At 59.8% G+C, this 11,895-nt stretch overlaps 2 protein-coding genes across 3 annotated transcripts; one reads left to right on the forward strand and one right to left on the reverse strand.

Moving 5' to 3' along the window:
- The first annotated feature begins 550 nt into the window (after positions 1 to 550).
- On the forward strand, positions 551 to 2,782 carry CPLX3 (complexin 3). Its single transcript, XM_010571618.1, has 3 exons — positions 551 to 711; positions 1,070 to 1,157; positions 2,558 to 2,782. The coding sequence occupies exons 1-3, from the start codon at positions 551 to 553 to the stop codon at positions 2,780 to 2,782; spliced, it is 474 nt and encodes a 157-aa protein (XP_010569920.1).
- A 5,688-nt stretch (positions 2,783 to 8,470) lies between these two features.
- ULK3 (unc-51 like kinase 3) lies at positions 8,471 to 11,893 on the reverse strand. Of its 2 annotated transcripts, XM_010571621.1 has the most exons (16): positions 11,792 to 11,893; positions 11,426 to 11,566; positions 11,095 to 11,215; positions 10,872 to 10,976; positions 10,637 to 10,780; positions 10,462 to 10,544; positions 10,219 to 10,374; positions 10,026 to 10,131; positions 9,854 to 9,894; positions 9,619 to 9,721; positions 9,449 to 9,513; positions 9,244 to 9,322; positions 9,112 to 9,152; positions 8,985 to 9,032; positions 8,848 to 8,902; positions 8,471 to 8,573 (listed from the first exon to the last, which is right to left on the reverse strand). In XM_010571621.1, exons 1-16 carry the CDS (start codon positions 11,891 to 11,893, stop codon positions 8,557 to 8,559), a joined length of 1,407 nt encoding a protein of 468 aa, XP_010569923.1. In that variant the 3' UTR covers positions 8,471 to 8,556. The 2 variants fall into 2 exon arrangements, with proteins under 2 accessions (XP_010569923.1, XP_010569922.1); XM_010571620.1 differs by having other exon boundaries at positions 8,481 to 8,902.
- Positions 11,894 to 11,895: the final 2 nt, after the last annotated feature.

Here is an 11,895-nt window from a genome sequence, read left to right on the forward strand (position 1 = left end):
GCTCCCACCGCCGCCGCCGCCGCCGATCGGTTCCCCGGTGAGCCCGGCCCCGCCATGGGCGGCGGGGCGGTGCGGAGCCGCTGATCCCCGGCAGCCCGGACAAACCGGTTGGTCGACCCCGGGATACTCGGCTCCGCTACAGCCCGGGAAGTTGGTACTCCGGGAACTCACGTCCCCGGTATCCCGGCTCCCCGTGGGAACTCGGTAATCCGGCAGCCCGGGAACTCGGCTCCGTTGACCCCGGCTCCTCGGTAACCCGGTACTCCGGCTCCCCAGGAACTCGCAGCCGCAGCACCCCAGCTTCCCGGTAACTCCCGGCAGCCCAGCACCCAGTATACCTCGGCTCCTCGGCACTCCGGCTCGCTCCCAGCCCCGTTCCCCGGGCTCCCCCATAACTCAGCATCCCCATCTCCCCCACCCTTCGGTACCCCAGAACCCCATCTCCCCATTAACCCTGGTTCTCCCAGTTCTGCAGTAGCTCCGCTCCCCAGCTCCCCAGCACCCGGGCTCCCCCGGCCCCCAGGGTCCCCGGCCCCCTGCGACTGCGACCATGGCGTTCATGGTGAAGAGCATGGTGGGGGGACAGCTGAAGAACCTGACGGGTGGCCTGGGTGGCGAGGAGAAGAGCGAGGGCGAGAAGTCTCCGGCCGAGGCGCAGGGCATGACACGCGAGGAGTACGAGGAATATCAGCGGCAGCTGGTGGAGGAGAAGTAAGTACGACCGGACCCGGGGACTGGGGTGGGCTGGACCCCCGGGGTCCCAGTGGGGAACAGGGTGCTCCCTCTGCAACCCCCCCATCCCATGCATGGGAGGCTGGGGGGAGACAGCGCTGGGGGCAATGGGGCCACGAGGGAGTCTGATGAACCCCCTAATCCCTTAATCCGCTTCCTTGCCGGGGAGATGGGATTGTTTTCTCCTCTCAGGCTGTGCTGGGGGAAGGAAATTGTGGGGAACCGGGACTTTGCAGAGGAGATGGGGGGTACCCGGCTGGGGGGGGATGGGGAAGAGATGCTCAAACGCAGGGACCGGGGGCAGCAACTGCTGGTAACTGCCCTGCCTGGTTCACAGGATGGAGAGGGATGCCCAGTTTGCCCAGCGCAAGGCGGAGAGGGCCACATTCAGGTCCCACTTCCGAGACAAGTACAGGCTCCCCAAGGTACGGCTGTGCTGGGCACGGGATGGGGAGCGGGGGGCACACAGGGTGCCAAGCCCCAGCGCAGCCTCCATGGGGGGTTTGGTGGATGGGGCCACGGGGGGGACAGACAACACCCCTGATCTGCAGGGAGGGGAAGGGGCGCCAGACCCCCTTGGCTGGGTGGGTTTCTGAGCTACAAAGCCCAAGTGCAAATCAGTTCCCCTAAAACGCATCCTTCCACCCAAATCTCGGCCCCTTCCCATCACCTCTGGGCACCGCAAGCTACCAGCCCCAAACAGCGGGACCACTGACGCACCCCCTCTGCCTTGCTTGATCCCCCTCTTCCTCTCTTTTGCCCCCTAAATCCAGCTGGATGAGGGAAAGCCACCTTCACCCTGGACTCTCAGCCCCGTAGCTGGGAGCGGAGCCAGAGTTATACCTTCCCGGCTAGATTAGCCGGCTCCTCTCCCCGGATTATTTGGCAAACATTTCCTACCTAAACTCCTATTTTGGAATTTCCGCCCGATGAATCATTCACTAGAAACAATTTAATCAAGGAATAATTCAGCCATTCTTGGAATCACCACAAGCTTTTCCCCCCTCCAAACCCATCCTTTATTCAGCAAGAGATGCTCAGTGGTGAATACTCTAAATTGGAGCCGGGCTAATATTAGTTCAGAAAGGTCAGCTAAGCCAAGTGATATTATTCAGATTGTTTGATACTGTTCAACCAGCCTGGATGCACACCCCACCGCTTCTCACACCCCTTTTATTGCCAGGAAATAAACAGCTGGAGAATTTATTTTTCCTCTGCCAAAAGCAAGAAAAAGCAGAAAAAGAAGAGATGGAGGTTTTTTTCTCCAGGGGAAATGGGGATTTGTTCGGATCTGGCCCCCCAATCCTTTTGCTGCTTTCTCATGCTTGAGACGTCCCTTCTAATCTTTCGACAAGTTTCTTCTGCTCATTACTGATCCCACTTGGCAGCCGGGCTGCCTTTTGCAAAGTCTCCCTGTGGCTCTCCGGCGCAGAGCTGACCCCGATCTCCGGTGGGCACAGTCGTTAAGCATACGTGTGGCTTAATTGGGTGCCTAAACCTCCCCAACCACTCCAATGCGAACTGAAAGCCAATTTATACTGATGTTGGCGTACTCGGGTTTTTGTCTCAGCCCTTCGTGTGTGCCTTGGTGCGTGCCCAGACTCTGCTCAGCCATGTCCCCTCTGGGTTAGCATCTTACCCACAGCACGAGCACGGCTGTGAGCCCCAGGGACCGATCTGCATGGACCTTAAAATGGGAAGACAGCCCAAAGCCCATGCAGGCACCACCGTGAACCTCGCGCGTGCCTTTAGTGCCTCCAGAAGCCCCCCCCTTGACCTCCTGCAACGTCCCATGCCTGACTGACTTTCTCTGGGCCCGTTTCAGAATGAAACGGATGACAACCAGATCCAGCTGGTGGGAGGTGACGTGGAGCTGCCCAAAGAGCTGGCCAAGATGATTGAGCAGGACAACGAGGAGGAGGAAGAGAAGAACTCGGTTATCGGCCAACTCAGCAACATCCAGAACCTGGACCTTGATTCCTTGAAAGACAAAGCTTCAGCCACGCTAGAGGACCTGAAGCAATCGGCTGAGAAATGCACCGTGATGTGACCCGGCTGAACACCCCCTCCCCGTCAACGTGACGGTGGGGGAGAAGGGAGGGGATGCGGCCAAGGGTCTGGCGGTGGCTGTTGCCTGCAGCGGGGACCCCACTGATGTTGTCACCCTTGCCTTGTGTGAGTCGGGTCCTCCTTCTGAGCCGTGTGAAGCCTCGAGTCCCTGACCCAGATGTCCCTGATGTGTGGTTTTTTGTTTTGTTCTCCGGTCTGAGGTTAGAGCAACGAGCCAGCATGCCCCCCCCTCCCGCCCCGTAAGCCAACGCCTCCTCCTGTGCCCGTGGCAGTGGGTGTCTTTAGCGAGAGCTGGGGTGGGGTGGGGGTGTTTGCAGGGAAGGAAAGCCCCGAGTGACCTTGGAGTGTTATTGAACCACATCAGCATGGGAAGGCAAAGGCTTTCCAGCAGAGCGGTGGCCATACACCGTGTCTCTGCCTCCACATTTCGACCGAGCCTGCTAGAAATGACAGGGAGGCTCCAATTTGCTTTGCAAGGACAAGGCACAATGCAAAATGCCCCCCCCCCCCCATCCCATACCCATCACAGGAGAAATAACATCCCGTCCGTGCAAGAAATACCAACCACTTTGCCCTTGAGGGCCCCTCTCAAAGGAGTCAGCCGGGAAGGACCTGCTATATGATCCCATTTAACCCAGCAGCAACGGGGGTGTTGAGGACCAGAGGGATAAAGCCTGAATTAATGCCAGAGAGGAATAAAACCCCTCCTCAAGTGCTCATCTGAACCCACACCAGCCCTTCCCTGGAGCGGTGGTGGCACACCCTCCCTCTCCCAGGGTGGGATCCACTCGTGTCCTTGTTCCTTCCAGGAGAAGAGCAAAGGGATAAGGAAAAAAAAAAAAAAAGTCTCCTCTTCCTCCTCTGTTGTGCTGTAGTTGTGTGCTGTGCTCAGCTGAGTTTCTCTCCACCTCCTATGCTGTCCCCATGCCATGGTACTGTTATAACCGGTGGAATAAATATCAGGAGATGTCTATGCATTTGTTTCTCTCCTCGAGCAGTACTTTTCTGATAAAGGTTTTGGGGTGCCCCAAGCTATGGGGGGATGCAGAGACATTAAGTGCATCCCCTTTACGGGGCAGGGGGGAGCAGTGATGGGAGCTCAAGAGAGAAATCTCTTGCAGCATCATCCAGAAGAAAGCATCACACCTGGTTGTCGTCGGCTGCTTTGCCGTGTTTCGTACTGAAGGGATGCTATGAGCGGCTATTTGTCAGCAGCCGGGTTTAAAAGCAAACAAAACCCCCAGATTTCACAGATTTTTGGCTATTTTAGTAAAAAGCCTTCAGATTGCTCACCAGCTCCCCGCCGCAGTCTCATGGGCACCGCAGGGTGCCCACGGCGCTGCTCCGAGCAAGGACACGTCTCTGTGGGGACGAGACCGTGATAAGTACAGGTGTGACTTCAAGCTGGAGCAGTTCGGGCCTGCTGGCATCCCAGCGAGTGGTGGGCTCCTGCAGCGAGGCTTCCTGGAAAAACTTGGCACAGGCTGGGAATTCACTGCCCAAAATCCCAATGGAGTGAATTAACTGCAATTTGCTTTTGCAGGGGGAGTTGTGTCATCCAGAAAAATGCAGGGGAGGGTGCTGGGAAGCTGGTGGCATTATTATTATTATTATTATTATTACAGCAAAGATGCTGGATCAGGCCACGCCTGGAGCTGCTGGGCTGAGCAAAGCTCTCTGGTACAGCCAGGAGATTGCTTTCTGCCCCCAGCCCTCTGGTAATACTGTGCTGGGGTCGGGTAGTCCTGAGAAACTCGGGCGGGATGCTCTGCCCATGGGGACACACATCACCCCAACCCTCCAGCCCCAGGGACCAGGCTGCTCTCCAGCCCTGTGGGGACCCACCAGCAGCTCCGGGGACATCTACCCCAGGCAGAGCCCTAACCCAGCCCCTTTCGCGAGAAAGGCGAGGGAATATGGGCAGAAGCAGCTTTAGCTCTGAAAGGAGATCATACCTGATGAGGCTCAGCCCAAGCTCATCTAATCCCCCACGAGGAAAGGGATAGCGGAGAGCCAGCACTGACCAAGCCAAGCACTCCAGCCTGGCTTGGCTTTTAACTCCCTGGCTGATGGCAAGGCTCAACCATTAAAACATCCCACGGGTAAGCAGGATCCCCACCAGCGCAGAGGGAGGGAGATGGGGCTAGGGGATGCAGCCCTTTGGTTCAGCCCACCCGCAACCAGCATGACCCCACGAGGACACAGCCTGGACCCTCTCCCCCACCTTTTATTTTGCCCCCCCCCCTTTCCCTGCTCCCCCAGCCGCGGACCTTCAGCTCCGCTCCGCGCTCACTCCAGGCCCACGTGCCGCCACGCAAAGGCCGCGTGAAGCTTGGCGGGTTTATTTTAGGAGGCACCATGACCCCCAGGCATGTGAAAAGCAAGCAGCACGAGCTCTCCCTGCTTGGCTCCGGCAACGTGTTAAGCCTCAGCAAAGCGTTCCCGGCAAAGCGTTGTGAGCTCCCGGGATGCTCCGAGCCCGCAGCCCTTGCTCCCATCGCTGGCCCTGCTGCCCGTACCGGGGAGGAGAGGTTGGGATGGGGGGGAGTGGGGGCAGGCAGCCCTCCTCTCGCCTGTCCCCTGCCCTTTGAGAGTTGCATCCCTGTTTGCCAGCATCCCCCACTGCCGGGTCCTCAAGCATCCCAGCTGCCTGCCTGCCATACGACCGCTCCGGGCATCAACACAGGGGCTGAAAAAACTTAAAGCAAAGAATTAGTGTGGATTAAAGCAGAAAAAACCTATTTTTTTCTCTTCTACGCTATAAACCCAATTCCCTCACCTATGGGGCCAGGTTTGGGGTGGATTTGTTCAAGCAAGCTCTTGCTGGGTGCTGGACGATCTCTGCCGGCAGCGGAGCTTATAAATAAATGCCCCGGGGGTGGGCAGAGCTCCTACCCTCCTGCACCAGACGTGGAGCAACCCCTCATAGTATGGCCGCAGGATCAGGCCTCCTTTCTGCTGGTGAGCGCGAGATGACGTGAGCGGTTTCCCCAAAGGACAAAGCATTAAATGAGCAATCGTTAAAGCACTGAAACAAATGAACCGCCATTAAAGGATGGGGGAATCTCCACTGAATAGTTCATTTTTCTTTTTGCAGGCAATTAAATCTCCCTGTGAGCTGCTGCGGGAAGGGACGGCCCCATCCATCCCACTGCAGCACCACTGTGTTGCTGGTTCAGATACGGGGATTACTCCGGATTAAAGAGCATGGGGGAGAACCCAGGACCGGCTCCACGCACTGACCCAGCTTTCCCCAACCCTCTCTTTCTTCAAAACCCATTGAGCATTTGAACTCCCATCACCGAGTAACCCACGGGCTGGCACAAGGAGGGCAATACACCCATCTGCCATCCCCGTGTCCCTCTCTGGGTGACAATCTGGATCCAAGAGCCACCCCACGAGCGATGCTCGAGAGGCTCCGGGTTGGAATAGCCCTTTGCAAGGGCCGGATGGTGTGAGGAGGCAGCACTGCTTCGGCACGCGTCCCCACCGGGCTTTGCCATGACACCGATGGGAGAAGGCAGCCGGAGCCCGGCAGCCGTCCCTCCTGCCCGCTGCAGCCAAAGCCATGCTGAGCGAGAAAAGCCACCACCGGAGCCGGCCCCGTGCTGCCGGACTGGCGACTGCTCACTTCGTGCCTCCTTCCCTTCAGCCTGCCCGGGGAGCGATATTTGGGCAGCGCTTTGCGAGCCCTGACGCAGAAAGGACTCGCATCCACCCCGATGCAAAGCTGGGGCACCCCGAGCTCCATCACCCTCGTCCCCCCGGGGAAACGGCCGGAGTCTCTCCCCGCTTCAAAAGGCTCCGGATTGGGCCTGCGTCTTCGGCAGAGCGTAAAAGGCAGATGCGATTATCCGCGCCGGCTGCCGCAGCCAGCCGGTTCAGCCATCCCCGGCGGCTCTGCGCTAGCCACGGGCTGGGGGAGGGTAGGGGGCTTGAAAGCTCTTTAAAGCCTCAGGATATAATCTCTGCTCAGAATAATAATAACAAAAAAAAAAAAAAAGACATAAAAATGCCTCGCCACATCCGCCTGGGAAGCTCTCCAACAGCTTGGGCATGGAGCAGCCAGCAAAGGACTAAAGGCTGGAGCTGCGGGGGGGTGGGGGGAAGAAACCAGGTTATGGGGCAGCATCTGGGGCAAAAGCAGTCTCGGGAGGAGCTTTGCTGGGGTCACAGCTCAGACCATCCTTGGGGCCCCCCAAAAATCACCCCAGCATTTGCTCCGGCCCCTCTGCCTTTCCCCCACACCTCTCTGCCCAGCCCAACCGTTCCTCACCCACCGTAAAAACCTATTGGAGAAAACACAATTTTACATAATCTTTCATGTTGTTCTGCTCGATGTTTTACACGCACACACATACCAAAAAAAAAAAAAAAAAAAAATCTGAATGGAAAACAAGGTCAAACCTTGCCTTGGCTGCCTCGTGTCCCCAGGGAATACGGGGAGGTAGGGGCACTCCCAGCCAGTGCTGGCTGGAGGCGAGGAGGGGACCCCATGGCTCTGGTCTTGGGCAAGGGGACAGAGACGAGGGGTCCCCAGCCTTCCTTGATGGCTCCAGGCACCCCGGGCTGGCTCTCAGTCCTGGGCTTGGCTGGAGACACCTCTTGGGTCTTAAAGCACAAACCCAAGACTGGAGGAGTTGGAGAAACCAAAAAAAGTATTTATTAAAGACAATAAATTACATTCCCTTGAAATACAGTAGATATCGAGACAAGTCCCTTGCTTTGCAGGGCAGGCAGAGCTCACCACCCCAGAAAAGTGACTTCTGCAGGGCTGGGGGGGTGCTCCTGTGAACATAATCTGGATATTTGGGTTGTCAGAGCCCTGAGGAGCAGAGCAGGCAGGACGCCGAGGCTCTGCCTTCGGGGAGGTATTGCCGTTTGCAGCCGTGTGACTCTGTCCCTGAAGGTGATTGATTTCCACTCATCTGTTTTACTCGAAGCTTATACCCACGGAGGAGCATGCACAATCAATTAGTCCCTGCTGAGCACTGCCAACACCTCATGACACAAATGACGAAGGCGTCAGTCCCTGCCATACTCCTGTGCAGGCGGGTTTAGGAAGCAAAAGCCCCGATCCCAACGCTCTAGCAGCGAGAGGGAGGTATGGCTGGCCCGGGACAGTGCAATTTGGGTGCTCGAGGCTGGATGAGCGGCGGTGGGCACAGAGAGGTAGTTGCTGGGTGAGAAAGGCACAGCGGAGGGCAGGCGCAGGCAGCCACCCTGACCCCCTGCCTGCTGCCATCACCACCAGCCTGGAGCTACTGCGGGGGATTTTTGGGGTCTGGGCTGCGCGTACACTTAGGGCTCCCCCAGAAGAATTTGGGAGGCGGAAGAAACATCTAGCTGAAAAGGCAAGAGACGTATGTGACTGGCAGAGGGGGGGATATTCTGCCGGAGCCCGGTGCCAGGATAAAAATACGCAGCCCGTCACAGCCAGCGGAGGGAATTAGAGTGGAATAACCTGCCTGCCGCCGTCAGGGAAGGCTGCGGCAGCAGACGGTCGAGGTAGGGCTGGGAGGGGACTCTGCCCGTCGGGAAATGACGCCTGCGCCCAGGCAGAGGAGCAGATAGCCCTGCAGACCCCCCCGTGGGACCCTCCGGGGGTGGGAGCCCCAAGGGGGAGCCCCCTGAGGCGGCTACTCCGATGTGGTCGGGACGAAAGCCTCATCTTTCCTCCGCCCTGCCGATGGCATCTCTTGGCATGGCAGCGCCAGGGCGGCGAGCAGCGTCCCGCCGGCCAGCTCCTGGGCATCACTGCAAGGTACAGGCTGTGCCGGGGGGGGCACAGAGGGCAATCACTCGGCTGCACACACCATCGTCACCCAGCCCAGGTGGGCTCCCGGGCATGGATAAGCCCAGGCTGGGGGGAAAGAAGGGTGTACGGGGTCGGGATTACCCCCAGGCAGGAATATCCCCATGGCTGTGGCAGCTGTAGGGATGTTCCCCACCACAAGGACCGCAGCCACGAGGGGGGACGTTCCCCAGGCCCTTTTCACCAAACCCTCTCTGATGGGACAAGAGGGGACAGAAAAAGGGACTCACTGCTCCGGACGGGCTCTGCCAGTGCCTCCTTGCCCATGGACTGTGCCTCCCGCATCTGCTGGGGCAGAAGATCATTTTCCAGCCCGCAACCCCTCCTGCCCCAGCATGCTCCAGAGCCCCCCAGTAAGCAGCCCTACCTTCATCTGGTCTTTCAGGTACTCGGCCCGGGCCATCAGGGTCTGGATCTAGCAGAGAGAGAGGGAGGAAAATCCCTTCAAAGCCACGCCCACGCGGACACGCCGCTGTCCCACGGCTGGCACTCACCTCCGCGTGGAGCAGCTCCCGTCGCCTCCCCGTGGGCTCCGCTGCAGAGGGAAGAGGGACGTGCCATCAGATCAACCGCAGGCGCAGGATGCGTCCCTTGCCCCCACAGCACCCACCATGGTCACAACTCACCGGCCAGGAGGAGCAGCAGCTCCCCCAGGCTCTGCTGGTAGAGCTCCAGGGTGTCACTGTCATCTTTGCCTTCCTCCTCCTGCAAGAGACCCCAGGGGGCCTGGCTGCAGCTGGAGGGGAATACGCCAGATCCCTCCCCACCTGGGTTTGCCCTTTCCCCTTCCACTCAAGGGGAAAGGGGACCCCCCCCAAATCCACCACTCACCTTAGCGATGGCAGCAGAAGCCATTTCCAGCGCCGCGCAGAGGCGAGGCTTGTCCTTGGCCATCTCTGTAAGGGAACGGTGCAGTGGGGAGCACCCACTTCAGCCCAAAACCCCACTGGGTGTCCCCTTCCCCCTCCGATGTTGCGGGGGGGTCTCCCAACAAACACTACCTTTAAGGAGCTCTCTGGCCGGGTTCCCTTGCTGCAAGAGGTTCTTGTTGCTGGAGGTGACCAATGCCTTCAGCTCCTCTGCTCGGGAGATGTACTGCCCCACCTGCCCACAGCCGGGGGGGGTGCAGGGAATGAGGAGACCCCCACCACGGAGAACAGAGGATGGGGCGACATCTTGCAGAGCTAAGCTGGGGGGGGATGCTGTCCACCGCCTCCCCAGGGATTTTTGACTCACCTTGGCTCGAATGGCTTCTTTCCGGCGAGCATCGCTTTCATCTGGCAGGGGAGAGCGACCGAACGCTGGGGTGGGTGGGCTGCAAACCAGCCTCCCCCGGGGTGCTGTCTGCCCCCACAAATGCACCCAGCACCGCCCAGGACCCACGCAGCTCCCCCCGGGGTGGACTCACAGTGCAGAGCCGGCACAAAATACTCCAGGGCTTTGCAGTAAAGGGAGAGGGCGGCAGAGGCATCCCCCTCCTGATCCTTCTTCACCGCCTCCACCACCAGGTCGGTCTGGGGGACACAAAGTGTGTGTGTGGGGGAACTCAGGGCTCTGCCCCCCTCCATCCCCAGGGACTGGCACCCCAGCACCCAGCTCACCGCCTTGCAGAGGCTCTCGGGGCCGGGGACGTGCTCCATATCCACAAAGGGATGGGCAAAGAAGCATTCGAAGGAGATGCGTTTCAAAGGGTCCCTCTCCAAGAGCTGTCCTAAGAGATCCCGGCATTCCGGGGAGAGCAGGGGCCGGCTGGGCAGCTGGGGAGGGAATGGGGCTGAGACCACCAGCCCTGCCGCAGCCCCGAGCTGCGAGAACCCACCCAGCTCCATCCCATCCTACGTTACCTCGACAGCCCGGTCGCTGCGGATCTTCTCCTCCAGCTCGGCGAAGGAGCGGGAGGCAAAGGGCGGCCTCCCAAAAAGTGCTTCTGTGGGAGGGGAAAGGGAGCGGCGGGGGGAGATGGAGAGGGGGAAACTGGCCCCGAGCCAACTCCCAGGGGGGATAAAAGCAAAAGCCCACCGTAAAGGATGACGCCCACTGACCACAGGTCCACCCGGGCGTCATACTGCTGGCGGCACACCATCTCGGGGGCCATGTAGAGCGGGGAGCCCCGCAGAACGTGCTTCTCGTCCCATGGTGACATGTACTGCGCAAACCCGAAATCTGCGGGGGAGAGGGTGAGGAGAGCTTGTGGCGGGGGGGTGGAGAAGAAGGAATTGCCACCTCCAGCCCCTCCTTGGGGACCTGCCCTGACCTGCCAGCTTCAGCTGGGGGTTCTCCGGAGCGCTCAGGAGGATGTTCTGTGGCTTGAGGTCCAGGTGGGAGATGTTGTGGTCGTGGAGGAACTTCAGGGCACAGGCTGGGTGGGCAGATGGGCACGTAGCAGGGGGGACAACGCCACAGCCCTACCCCCCCCCAAAATCCCCGGGAAGGATGCCCAATGGAGTGAGTCCGGGAGCCGGGCAGGGGGCCCTCACCGAGCTGCTGCAGGAAGATGCGCGCCACCTTCTCGGGGAGGATCCTGCGCATTCGGATGAAGCGGGAGAGGTCCCCCCCGGCACAGAACTCCATGATCAGGTAGATGTGGTTGCTGTCCCACTGCAAGGCAAGCGGACCCCGTCACGCCACCCCGGCCGGTCCCACCACGTATCCCACCCACACAGGGTCCGCCTGGACTGGTTTGCCCAGTTACTGGCACGGAGCCCCACAGATATGCCCTTGGGGAGCCAAGATGGACCCCAGGACCCGAGCTGGACCAGTGCTGGCTCAGCCCCCACCCCCGCCGACCCGGGAAGCCTCCAGCCCCACCTGGAAGTCCTTGAGCTCCACGATGTGCGGGTGGCGGATGGTCTTCAGGATCTCGATCTCCGTCAGCAGGTTCTCCACTGATGCCCGGTTGAGGCTCCTCTTGCTCACGCACTTGATGGCCACCACCTCACGCGTGTCCCTCTGCCAAGGGGGAAGCCAACCCTGGAGCCCCCCCACACCCCAAACAAGCCGACCTGGGGGTCCTTCCCCAGTCTGCTGGGGGGGTCCCGACTGGGGAGGAGGGGAAAGGAATCGCTGGCAAGGGGGTGACAGGTCCCATATAGGTGCTATAGGGATGGTAGCCCCTATGGAGGGCTGTAAAAGGGGGGGGTCCCATGGGTGGGGGGACGACGACGGGGACACTACCTTCCTGTAGGCCTTGTAGACGGTGGCGTAGGTGCCGGCGCCAAGGCGCTCGGTGAGGATGAACTCGTCCAGGCGCGGCGGGGCCCAGCCGGCCCCGGCCATGG

Source organism: Haliaeetus leucocephalus, unplaced genomic scaffold (genome assembly GCF_000737465.1).
Source record: "Haliaeetus leucocephalus isolate CR32 unplaced genomic scaffold, Haliaeetus_leucocephalus-4.0 Scaffold339, whole genome shotgun sequence".
NCBI classification, from domain to species: domain Eukaryota; kingdom Metazoa; phylum Chordata; class Aves; order Accipitriformes; family Accipitridae; genus Haliaeetus; species Haliaeetus leucocephalus.